The sequence below is a fragment of the Paramisgurnus dabryanus genome, chromosome 5 (genome assembly GCF_030506205.2).
Source record: "Paramisgurnus dabryanus chromosome 5, PD_genome_1.1, whole genome shotgun sequence".
Classification (NCBI taxonomy): domain Eukaryota; kingdom Metazoa; phylum Chordata; class Actinopteri; order Cypriniformes; family Cobitidae; genus Paramisgurnus; species Paramisgurnus dabryanus.
The window spans coordinates 16614683-16628142 of record NC_133341.1 but is presented as its reverse complement, the minus strand read 5'-3'; the positions used below and the strand labels follow the sequence as shown (position 1 = coordinate 16628142).

General features: G+C 40.9%; 1 protein-coding gene across 2 annotated transcripts; it reads left to right on the top strand.

The window, feature by feature from the left end:
• The first annotated feature begins 1781 nt into the window (after nt 1–1781).
• On the top strand, nt 1782–12888 carry enc1 (ectodermal-neural cortex 1). Of its 2 annotated transcripts, XM_065293466.2 has the most exons (5): nt 1782–1982; nt 2087–2204; nt 3659–3958; nt 4148–5676; nt 10165–12888. In XM_065293466.2, the coding sequence occupies exons 3-4, from the start codon at nt 3665–3667 to the stop codon at nt 5627–5629; spliced, it is 1776 nt and encodes a 591-aa protein (XP_065149538.1). In that variant the 5' UTR covers nt 1782–1982; nt 2087–2204; nt 3659–3664; the 3' UTR covers nt 5630–5676; nt 10165–12888. The 2 variants fall into 2 exon arrangements, with proteins under 2 accessions (XP_065149538.1, XP_065149536.1); XM_065293464.2 differs by having other exon boundaries at nt 1782–2204.
• Nucleotides 12889–13460: the final 572 nt, after the last annotated feature.

Genomic DNA, 13460 nt, shown 5'->3' with positions numbered 1-13460 from the left:
TCGAGTCACGCGACTAACAAAGCCTATTTGTGTATTATTATACATGAATAGTTTTTCATACGCAGTGAAATTTGTTTTCCTTGTTAATATATTTAATGTTAATACGCAACATCTTTGAAAAAAATAAAATAATAAAAAAAACAAAGACAGAAGGCGAAACTGCGCAGACAGCTCAGCTAATGACAACAAAGTACCGCGAGAACGACTCGAAAGTTAGGCTTTCCAATAGCTATCGCGGCACTTTGATGTCATTGCTTTATTTCAGGGGCGCATGATTCTAGTACTAAGTACTGATGGATGTTAGAGCACCTGATCTATAATTGTTTAGAGCTTCCAACACCTCTTTGCGTAGTTTAGAGATTAAAAGTCTAAGGAAAGTACATGCTTTACTTAGTGATGGGAGAAACTCCGTTTTTAAAGCTTCGAATCAATTGCTTCGAAAAACGATTTCGAAACGCTCGAAACACCTAAATATGGCTCCACCTGCTGGTCAGTATAAACTTTTTACAAAATGCTGTTTTTTTGTATGTTTTAAATACAAATAAATAATTTAAGTTAATGTATTAATACAAGTGTATTATGTGTTTTTAGTTTCGTTTAGAGAGAACAGATCATAACACTCTAACTACATTTTTATGTATGCATTAAGTATACAGTTTGTCATAAAATCTGTATATAAACAAAAAGTTGGCAAAATTGTTAGCGTTATCAGCAAGAAGGATGAATGTTTTATGAACTTGCACAATAAAACTGAACCGTGTTCACCATCCCATTTGTGATCTCATTTGTGATCAACTCCCACTAGTGGTGAACCATTGGATGGTCAGTTATGACGTAAGGAAGCCTTTTTGCTAAAAGCAGTAAGCACGTGACTGGCCAGTTTGAAAAACACTCTCCGAACCACTGACTCCAAACAAAAGATTTGCAAATGTTTCGTATTCGTCCATCGCTAGCTTTACTTTGTTTACAAATTGCATGCGTCCCTTTATCACTAGTTTTACAGCGAATACATATTAGCTCTTAAACCTACGTAACTGGCGAAATTAGACATTGAAAAATAGATTAGAATATGATTTTCTCAGGTAAATCGGCAAGGCACCAAAGTGTGGTCCTAACATTTTAGGTATTATTGATATGACACAATTTATGTAAAACTTGTTACATAGGTAAAAGATAATAAAGCGTGAACCAGAATGAAAGGGGTTTGTGAATGCATGAAAAGAAAAAACGCTGCATTTTGTAATTGCGTTTCTGCATACTAGATGCATTTTTGCATTTGCCACTTTTCCACTATATATCTACTTAATAATGTGTATTTATTCGCAGAATTCGTTTTACTTAATATTAGCCAAACGATATAAATAAACTTCCCAACGGTACATTTTCAGTACTGGATTTTGAAAATGTTGAAACATCACTTCATGTTCGATAGGGGGCGGAATTGTTCCACTCATACAATTTAAAAGGCAGCTCACAACACAGCACACCAATATCCATGGCAGTGCATCTCAAACTAGTAATGATCGACAAACTTTGGTCTGGACTCAGATTGTAGTTTATAGATTGGATGACTATGACTTGTTACAAATAAGCACACATAGAGCAGATTCCACAGCAGGATAAGTTAAATTAAAATACCTACCTAAACAGTACTATTAACTGTGGTTTTAAATTGCAATGGTTATATGTTTATATGGCATGAATAAATTAATAATCGAAACCCACTGTGCAGCCTAATGCCACTTGATAAAAACCATTGATATTGATAAGTTGCTTTTACCAACGAATCTTCACTTCATCAATCTATCACCTCCTAAAGAACGGAGGTGCTCCGCCCCTTTTCTTTCTCCGCTTAAAGCTGTTCACACCCCTCAGCTGTTCATTATTCAGAGTCAGACCTGCGCGAGCGCTGGCGGCAGTAGGAGCTTGTACAGCGATACGCGCGAGTGTGTTTTAGAAACCGTACTCCCAAAAACCTAAACGTGAGTTGGTTTCTATGTAACTCGACAATCTGCCACACCGTAATAGTACGGTAGTTTGTAAAGTCTAAACCGTCTGGATTAAAGTAACCCATCATTTGTTTCAGTTTGTGGTTTATCCACAAGACATCGGACGCGGCTGCGAGAGCATCCAGCGCCGCCAATATTGTGGCATGATCGAGGTTTAAAGCAAAGGCAGCTGAAGTCCCCATTGCTCCTGAACAGGTAATATATACAGTTTGTGTATGCAAAAATGTTAATGCTTGTATATTTTTCATGTGCTGTGAATGTGTGTTGTATTACATGGAAAACCATCTTTCGCGGTTGGTTGGTTGGTTGGTTGTTTCTTTACATTTATTTACGCTTTATCCAAAGCCAATTGTCTTGCATTTAATACATTTTATCAATATGAGTTATTTGGGAATCGAACTCATGACCTTTGCGATGCAAACACTCTACCATCTGAGCTACAGGAACATGTTTATATTCGCTAGACCTCCGTCAAAAGGGTTGTCTAGTATCAGGCAGTGTTTTGACGTGCAGTTCATGAGTGTTCCTGTAGCTCAACAGCGCAAGGGTTGTGGGTTCGAATACCAGGGATCACATTCTGATAAAAATGTATAGCTTGAATGCACTGCAAAATGCATTGTAAACGTAAAAAAGGGTTGAGTCTGATTTTTGTACCTATTTGGTTAAAACATTACAGACTGTCATTACACCACCCACTGTAAACTATTAGCTGATCGTATATTGTTGTAGTTTTTATATGTATATGGTTCAATTGCGTTATGCACAATACATTACATTGCTGTTATACAGAGCTGTGTTGCACAATAATTAATAGGCAATGTCAGCACAGGGCTTCTGGCTCGTGTACTTCACAGCTGTGACCAATTGAGAAATGCATTATCAGGTGTGATACATCACCATTGCTTGTGTGTACCTAATGTATTTAGCTCTGTTCTGAACTACGTTTTACCTCCGCACAACATTAGCAGAAACACAATTAAATTCTCCCCGGAGGGTTGCTGACAGCCGGCAGGGACCAGGGGATGTGTATCGGTTACATGGAAATTCATACTGATTGGATTTGAATGTGCACCATATAGGCGACCAGATGGTGGCCGGTGACATTGACACACTAAGTGTTGACTCTGTGCCTGGTACTCGACTCTTTGTTCATTTTCCACAGTACGTCGCAGGCAGGGGTGTTTACGTCTGCAAGTTTTTTTTTCTGGCCTCACGTTTTTCCCCTGCATTTTTATCAGCCGCCTTTGAACACCTGGTAATGATTAGACTGTCTTGCAAATGTTCACATTCCAGTCGGCTAGACATCAGAGCGGCTTCCAGTGGGTTTTATATTGTGTTTGCAGAGTTACATCATTTGCTGCTTTACTGAGGTTTGCTGTGTGCTTTGTGGACTTTTGCAGATATTGATCAAATCACTCTTTAGAGTGATGTCAGTCATATCCTGCAATACAACAACTGACAAGCTGTTCAATGCCCTGCAGGCTGTCGATCCTCAAAAGCTTTCAGACGTGCTTATGAAATAAACATGATAAAGATCTGTATTTTAATACCATGTTTTTCTTAATTTGCCTGCAGGACAAACTGTCTATCAGAAACGTATGTCTGCTCTTTTGATTTATTTTTTTAAATATATCTCTCTTTCTTTATAGGATTCAATGAAAATGTCTGTCTGCGTTCACGAGAACCGCAAGTCTCGTGCCAGCACGGGCTCCATGAACATCTTTCTGTTTCACAAGTCCTCGTACGCTGACAGCGTGCTGATGCACCTGAATGCTCTTCGGCAGCAGAGGCTCTTCACTGATGTCTTGCTGCATGCCGGAAACCGTTCGTTCCCATGCCACAGGGCCGTGCTGGCTGCCTGCAGTCGATACTTTGAGGCAATGTTCAGCGGAGGGTTAAGAGAGAGTCAGGACAGTGAAGTGGACTTTAGGGACTCTATACATCCAGAGGTATTGTTATGTTGTTTGTATTTTGTGTGCTATTAACTTTCAACTTTCATGTTAAAGTTCAATTGATTGAAGAGTGCCACTTTAAAAAGTAGCTCTGAGTTCTTAGTTTTGTAAAACAAAGGTTGACATGACCATATTGTTTTTCTGTAGCTTGTGATTATAAAGAGGCTTTTACTTAATTTTGACTAGGTATTGGAGCTCCTATTGGACTATGCGTACTCTTCAAGAGTAATAATAAATGAGGAGAATGCAGAGTCTCTGCTTGAGGCCGGCGACATGCTGGAGTTTCAGGACATCCGAGACGCCTGCGCCGAGTTCCTGGAGAAGAACCTCCACCCATCCAACTGTCTGGGCATGCTGCTGCTTTCAGATGCTCACCAGTGCACCCAGCTGTTCCAACTGTCCTGGAGCATGTGCCTCAGCAATTTTCCTGCTATCTGCAAGACAGAGGAGTTCCTACAGCTGCCCAAGGACATGCTGGTTCAACTGCTTGCGCACGAGGAGCTTGAAACGGAGGATGAGCGTCTGGTCTACGAGTCGGCCCTCAACTGGGTGAACTATGACCTTGAAAGAAGGCACTGTCAACTTCCAGAGCTGCTGCGTACCGTGCGTCTGGCTCTCCTGCCTGCCATCTTTCTCATGGAGAACGTCTCCACAGAGGAGCTTATCAACGCCCAAGCCAAAAGCAAGGAGCTGGTGGATGAGGCCATCCGATGCAAACTGCGCATCTTGCAGAACGATGGTGTCGTTAACAGTCCATGTGCTCGGCCCCGCAAGACCAGTCATGCACTTTTCCTGCTCGGCGGCCCGACGTTTATGTGTGACAAGCTCTACCTGGTGGACCAGAAAGCCAAAGAGATCATTCCAAAGGCCGACATCCCCAGCCCCCGCAAGGAGTTTAGCGCCTGCGCGATTGGCTGCAAAGTGTATGTGACAGGGGGTCGAGGCTCTGAGAACGGTGTGTCCAAGGACGTTTGGGTGTATGATACGCTACACGAGGAATGGTCCAAAGCAGCTCCGATGCTGATAGCACGTTTCGGTCACGGTTCAGCCGAGTTGCGCCACTGTCTGTATGTTGTTGGAGGTCACACAGCTGCCACTGGCTGCCTGCCTGCATCACCATCTGTGTCCTTGAAGCAGGTAGAGCAGTTCGACCCAGTTGCTAACAAGTGGAACATGGTGGCCCCGCTACGAGAGGGGGTGAGCAATGCAGCTGTTGTCAGCGTAAAGCTCAAGTTGTTCGCCTTTGGAGGAACAAGCGTAGCCCATGACAAGCTTCCGAAAGTTCAGTGCTACGATCCTGCAGAAAATCGTTGGACTGTTCCAGCTTCTTGCCCGCAACCGTGGCGCTACACTGCAGCTGCCGTTCTCGGCAACCAAATCTTTGTAATGGGGGGCGACACCGAATTCTCAGCCTGCTCTGCCTATAAATTCAGCAGTGAGACTTATCAATGGACTAAGGTAGGAGATGTTACAGCAAAGCGTATGAGCTGCCAGGCGGTGGCTTCTGGGAACAAACTGTATGTGGTGGGTGGCTACTTTGGTACACAGCGCTGTAAAACGCTAGACTGCTACGACCCCACCTTGGACGCCTGGAACAGCATAACTACCGTACCTTATTCGTTAATCCCCACTGCTTTTGTCAGCACCTGGAAGCACCTCCCAGCCTGATGGATGCATGCATGTACCCCCTGGTGTGACCCTGCTGTTTGTAAGAGGTAAGTCAGAATGAAATCAGTATAAGGTAAATCAGTTTAAAATCCGTATGAGACCTTGTCTATTCTAGATCATATAACAAATAAACACGGGAGGAGGGAGTCTTGTGTGAAATTTCAATTCTATTTAATAGTCGATATTCCTCCAAAAAATCACGTTGTTGTGTTTTCCGTTCTGTCCAAATGACTCCATATGAGCTTGGGAAATGTTTAGATGCATGAAGCAACTGTTTGTTAAGGTCATAAACTTGTTAGATATTGTCTGTTTCCCAGATTTTTTTACCTTTTCATTTCCAACTTTGGCCTTTTGTAAGCATATCGATACATTAAAACGGTTAATCTTCGATCCGTCTTGGTTTATATGCACACTAGATATGTAAACTTAATTTATCCCCGATGGCCTTCCTGCACTGACAAAGAACCTTATTAAAATCAGCGGCAAATTAAGTATTGACATAGCAATTACATCGGCCTAGGTGTCCTAGAAGAAAGCCAGCGTTCCTTGAATATCAACCAGGTCAGCTAATATGCATAGTCAGATTTCTAATCTATCAATTTCCCACTTTTCTCTCTTCTCTCGGCTTCCTGTTGTGATGATCTATTTCCTTTTCTAGTTCTCCTATCAGCACCGTAAGGAGTCTTTTCTGTTGTGTAGACATGTCCAAAAATGCATCAGTTTACTTTAATCAATAACGTGGTGCTTTTAAATCTGGCACATTAATGGATGTTTATAGTGGTTTGCTACAGTTGACTTGTCTCCTGAGGCCGGTTCAACAAAGATGGTTGTGCAGAGTCCAGAAAAATACTGGCCATTAAGCATTAAGCCTTGCCCAGTCTCCAGCGAAACAGACTTGGGTCACAGCAGGACTGCAATGGAAAAGGGCATCAGGCCTTCCAGTATCTTCTGCTCGGCAGTGATATTCCCTGTGATGCTGCGTCTCTTTGTGTGTCTGTTCTGTCTGGTCTGGCTGATACAGAGACTGATGCATTTTATCGTCCTCCAAACACTGTGAAAGAGGAAAAATAGAGAGAAAGAAAGACTGGCACCTTTGCTTCAGAGAATTGAGAGCCTTTGAATTAAAGCCAGAGATTTAGCTGTCAGAGATTCAGACACATCTACGTATACCACAATGCCATAGGCTACACCTGCATTTCAGTCTATGTGTGGGTGCATGCAAATGTTCGCATTAAAATTTAGATTCAAAGTAAGCGTATGTGCGTGTGTGTGTTTTGAGGAGGTGGCTTGCGGTAGGGCTGAATGAGTTATGAGTGTGCAGTGAGGGGCGTTGCACAGCGGGTAATTGAAGCAGAATAGAAGACTTTTATTGTTCCTGAGGGGAAAATTTGTCTAGGGGTGGAGGAAGAAGGGAAGGGAAAGGAAGGGAGGAGAAGAGATGGCAAGAAAGGGAGAGAGAGGTTGTGGTGTAGTTGGATGAGCAAGCATGTTGACGGCATGCAGCATGCTAGCAGGAAGTCAAATCAACATTACAGTACCTGACATGATTGGTGTGATCTGGTATGATGGTGGAAAATGCTGCTGAGGCTGTAATGTTTGGTGATGCTTTTTAATGACCGGGCCCGCCTGTTTGAAATGCCTGTTGTTTTAAATGCCAAACATAACAGAATTTAATTGATTTATAGCTGTAGCGAAACATCATAGCTGAGAGCAAAGCCCCGCTGTTGCTGATTCAAATGATTTTTGAGAAAATTCTGGCTTGATTCCTGGATCGACTAACTTGAGAGTAAAAAACACACACAAGTAAATGAGATGAGGTAACTCGGATGAGTCACAAAAACTGTTTAAGTGCGGTCACTCATGTTTTACACTTTATTGAAATCATTGCAGTTCAGAGTAGGGCTGGGTATCGATTTAGATGTTCCAGATCGATTCAATTTCGATTCACAAGCTATCAAATCGATTCGATTTCGATTCTCGGTTTAATTTTCGATTCCGATTCTCGGGTTGGTTTTTACTCTATTCTTGATTCAACTCAATGAAAATAGATTTAATACAAATACTATATTAATAAAAAAACAGTGAACATAAGTTTACAAGTGGGTAATTAATAAAAAGAAATTAAAAGCCACAACACTAACTTTGTCGTCTTGCTTGCAAAATCTAAAATGCTTCCATACCTCTTACTTTTTATGTGAAGGTAGCATCAACGTCGATGAACACCCTAAAACCGCCATTTTAAGCACTGAATGAAAGAATGACAAGGTCCTTGGTAAATACGTTCAATGTTTGCAGAAAAAAATATGGGGGGAAAAAATCGATTCTGCTCTTTGAGAATCGATTCTGAATCGACCACGTAAAAAAAAAACGATTAATCGAAAAATCAATTTTTTTGCCCAGCCCTAGTTCAGAGCTTATGAAAAGATTCTGGGTGGCAAACAAAATTATGCACCATTGTGGCTAACGGCAAGCACATGGTAGAGAGAACACCACCAAAGAGCCCTAGCCAAAAATATAGACACACAAAACCACATGAAAAGGAGACAACATTTAAAGAGAACAATCAGTAGTTGAAATATTAACAGTATTTTCCATGTCACTACTGCTTGAGAGCTGATTGAATGGGGAAGCTAACAATAGAAACCTTTGGGTGGGAATTAATAATTTATACCTTCATTTTCATCTGTCTTTATGACTGGTAACCAGTTTGGCTGTGGGACGACTACCATAACCCCAAATAGAGTGAACCACATCCAACTGACGTAGTTGAGGTCAAAGACGGTAGACTAAGCAAGATATACTCCAACTTAACTTGAATCCTCTTCTGTGCAGAGCAAACCAAAACAAAAACTGAAGCTTTCCCACACTTAAATTTGTTTAGTGTTCGCCTGCCGTTGGATGTTTAGCTTGGGTTTTACAATCTTGGAACGTGCGTGTGAACGCCGCCCACCACGACAGGTCAGTTGATTTCAAAGCGGTGGTCCTTCTTTTGTTCAGAGAGGCATTCCTTAGCATTTAAAAGACCATGAAGGGTTTAAAGCAAGCTTCCTCCCTACAAACAATGAGAAGTTTTACTCCTGACAAGAGGAGTGGGAGGAAAACGAACACAGATGAGGGGAGAGATGGGGGAGGAGTGGATAATGGAGGGTAAACACAGATTTTCGGGTTTTCCACGCGGCTGTCTTTTCTCACACTCGTACTACTGATCTCTCTCTTTCCCCATGAGGATGAATCTGGCTGCAGATATCATATCCTCCCTTTAATTCTCACACAGACGTATCTATTTTCGTCTCTCTATACGAAAAAGTTTCTTCTGTTGAACTCTGGAAAAAGTGCAGTAATGTTTATCACAGATAAGCATTATTTTAAAATAATGAACATCTTTGTGTCTTAAAATGGCAAATTGGTTAGAGAGTCAATGATTTCCATCTCTTGACAAGCCTTCAGTCATAATTTAAAAGAAATCACAACATAGTTCCTTGGAAAAACTGGCCTGGATGATGCATTGTTACATCATCCATGGTGCTCATAATCAAAAGTAATTTGCTTCCTACAAACACAAAGTTACATCATGGTGTGTGTTGTGTACAGCAGTACTGTGTTGGATGGGTGTGGAAGTGAATGGAGGTCATTAGTCTAAACTACGTTCATTCACTGTCAGCTTCATGCTGCTTTATATGAAGTTCACGGTTCACCGAACATTTTGTCTTCAAAAGCAGCTCTGTAAAATCTACACCCATCCGACTCCTGGATCAATGCAGGCTTGGATGTAGCATTGTCTCTATATGAGTGTGTTTTAATCCGCAAATAAACCACAGATCTTTTTTGCCCCTTTTCTGTCATTTGTATGAACTGCATGCACAAATGTAAGGTAGTAATAAAATAAAAAGGATGGAAGCATATAACTTCTGCTTTCAAATGACCTCATGTTTTTAATTCAACCTAGAGGCGAAGAGAGAAAGACAGGGAAGCTATAACTTCAAAATAGATATTGGCCCATATTGGTAAAGCTTCAGGCTATAAGGCAGCTGTAGAGTCAAAGCCAAAGACTAAATAAAATCATGTTTAAGATCACTAGTGGATGAATGCTTTAGTTTTACTGTATTGCATGTGCTGTAGTTTCCTGAAGGTTTTTTAGTTAATTGCATTGTCGTTGTTGTTCCGGTAGGAATTTGATTGGATGAAGTACAGATCTGACCTATGTCTGCAGTTAAACAGGTGTGAGCGTCTGACACATCCTCTCCTTTTTGTTTTTCTTTGAGAGAAAAGGAAGAAAGCAGGACCAAATGGTCCGTGTCTGGGTTGTATCTTGTAAACATATTGTTTCCTGGACTGCATTTTGCATGGGAGTGAGTTTTCATGTGGGTGTAGTTGTTTGGCGGACATGCGAGAAGATCTGTGAGCGTTTATAGTTCTGGATTTTATTACAAGTCTAGTTGTTACAGTATTTAGCTTTTGAAAATGGTGAAATGGGGAAGTAGCTTTAGTGTTTAAACGAAAAACTGATGACTGTGTGTTGTCTTCTTTCTCCACAGAGTTTCTCATATCCCTGTGTCGTATCGTCTACTGGATTCGAACTGTGAAGAAATTCTATAACCCTCATGTGCAATTTTATGAAGAGACCATCTCTCCCATAAGAGCTAAACATTGATGTACACGGTGTCCAATCACGAAGCTTTTCTGCAAAATATTTCCTGCTTCGGAAGTGGCGTGCATTCATTGTCACACCCAGTATTGTGGGCTTCACCTTGAAAACCAAAAGAACTGCAATGCACCCAGCACATTTTCATCATAACCAGCATAATCGTCGCACTTGTCTCTCATATTTGTGTATTTTTGTACAATGCTGATGCCGTGCGAGCTAAAACAGACTTGTATGCCTGCCTCGATTTGTGTCCTGCATGAAGGAAGAGTGGAAGCTTTTCACTGGGAGATCGGGAATCTCGGCGCGTGATTGCAAACATTAGGATGGGAAGATGAACAACTCCCTCTCTTTCTAGGACAAGTACCTCACTTTATCCTGTGTGTTTACCTTCTCTTCTCCCACTTCTGAATAGATAATCCTACTTGGAATGACAAAGACTGAGGTCTTTTAATGGACCACATGTTAAGCTTCAGATTAAGATGATTGGAAAAAAATGATCAAGCCTTTTTTTTACTTGTTCTTCACACCTCTGTACGAGGAACGCAGACTGATGCTGGACTCTTCTTGCTGAACAGACCTTAGCAGCTCGGTGTGAAAATGGACATGGGCACAGTGTGTCCTAATGTACACACCAGCTGTGTTTATGTGACTAAGTGGGTGCGAGAGAGTCATGTCCCAGCATGTTAGTCCGAGTAAAATCCTTCTGACCCCGCTGAGCCCCTTCCCACAACAACCTATCGCAAACACACCCCCGCCACTGTAAACGCCTAAAACAGAGCGAACATGCCCTCTGAGGACGGCGTGAAATAACCAATAAACAGTGTCCGTTTCGTGAGTAGATTCTAATGACTGCCTGACTGACTCGAGGTACTACTGCGAAAGACTCGAATCGTGCAAGACACTTCTGCTTTGCCTGTACTATTCTAAGCACATACGCTCACAGTAAACGTGAACGACAGAAGGAGAGAGAGAGAGAAAGAGGTGAGAGTCATTTCGTCACCTTGCAAGGGAACGCAGTCTCTATGGCAACGTCAATGAAAAACCTGAACTGTAAAATTAAAAAAGGATAAAAAGTGCAAGAAGAAACTGGTTGTCTTAAAATATTTCAGTGTCTTAATGGTCTTAATTTATGATTTTTTTTATATATTGCTTTTGTTTCGATTCATTGTGTATTAACAGTTGTTTTGTATTTATTTTTTCTGCTTGCGTACATGTTTGGATGTATCAAAGACAGGTTTTTGTATCGCGCATGGCCCAAAATGCTAATGTTCCTGCTGCTCTTTTGCACATTAGCGTATGGTAATTTTGACTGAGCGGGTGGAATCTGTAGTGGTCAGCTTGAGCTCATCTGATCAAAACTAGGGCAGGGGGTCGTAGGTTATTGACAGGATAAGAATGAGCTGAATGACGTCACAGGTTCATATTACCCAGGGTGCAAATGGACAGGTCAGTGGGTGAAGGAGCTGTGAAGTGAGAGTCAGAAACTTGGTGGACTAGATAATCAGAAATGGACTACTTAAAGGGGTAGTTCACCTAAAAAAGAAAATTCTGTCATTCTTTACTCTTTATGTTGTTACAAACCTGTATACATTTCTTTGTTTTGCTGGACACAAAGATATTTGTAATCAAACAAGAAACAGGAGCACCACTGACTTCCATAGTAGGAAATAAAATACTATAAAACATTTTTCAAAATATCTTCCTTTGTGTTGAGCAGAATAAATACATTTATACAGGTTTATAACCGCATGAGAGTGAGTAAATTATTACAGAATTTTAATTTTTGGGTGAACTATCCCTTTAACACTAACCACTCCCCAAATGATCTCAATGCTTTAAAGGTCCCGTTCTTCTTGTGTTTTGGAAGCTTTGATTGTGTTTACAAAGCACAATATAACATGTGTTCCATTTACTCTCTATACTGCGGTTTCACTTTCCTAAAAATGGGCTGATGTCTTCCTTGTTCTATGAAGTCCCTCCTTCAGAAATACGTTACTAGTTCTGATTGTGTAATTTGTTTAGTGTGTTGTTATTTGACAACAGCTTAGCTTAGCCAGAGCCGTTTGAGCCAAAGCTGGCGACTGACATATTCCTGTGGGCGGAGTTTAGTCAAAAACCCTCATATTGACATCATTCAACCGGGAAATAGAGGGCTGTAGTCCAAACCGGCCGTTCGCTGTATGTTTTGAAAGGGGAATTCTGTTAAAGAAAATATATCGTCTGGCAGTAAACTTTGAGATTTATCATTCCGCAGGAATTATTTATGCTCTAACAGCAACATTACACACTAACTGAAGTTTGAAAATGGGATCATGAAGAACGTGACCTTTAAATTATGCCATGTTACCCAGTACTGATGCACAAAATAAAATTTAAAGGGGTAGTTCACAAAAATATAAACTTTTATCTTGTCCAAACTTCCTCTGTGACTTCCTACTTTCTGTTCAACACACAGATGTTAAGCAGAATATTAGATTGCCTGTCTTTGTTCTCATTCATGTTCATTGAATAGTAAGAAGTCAACTTTCTTCTTATTAATTCAATTCAAATTTACATGAAAAAGAAAATTAAAAACAGGAAAATTATTAATCTGATAAATGGGAATATAGGACATTGTCGATTATGACAATAGATGAAAGGTGTCATATTAAACCAGACACGAATTTCCATCTTACATGAAAGAAAAAAAGAAAAATTATTTATAACCAGATTTGCATAGTGAATACTGTGAAATGTATTGTGCTCCATGTGGGTACATGATGATGTTTTTCACTGTTTTTGTTGACCTATCCCTTTAACTACAACCTCTGAAACATTACCACAGATTGTTGTCCATTACAAGTGGTTTTAACTAGTGCCCAGTGCTAAACACAGTCCAGTAAGGAAGCTCTCTAACCCTGCTCGGCATCCATCACTCTAAACGTCCTTTGTGACTTGTAAGGAGCTTGTAAAGCTATCTGAGGAATTTGACATCGGCAGCTGCTCTAAGAACAGCTGGAACCGTCACCAGCATGTCGTAATTTTGACTGTCCCTCGCAGTTTGAAGTATTATAAGCAGTATGAGTGGCTTCTGAATACAACAGAACCACCTCCCTGGATGTTGTAGCTACAGCCTGTGGTGTAGGAAATGTGATACTATAAAAAAGATGATTTTTGTGTTGTTATGATTAAGCTGCATCCCAAATA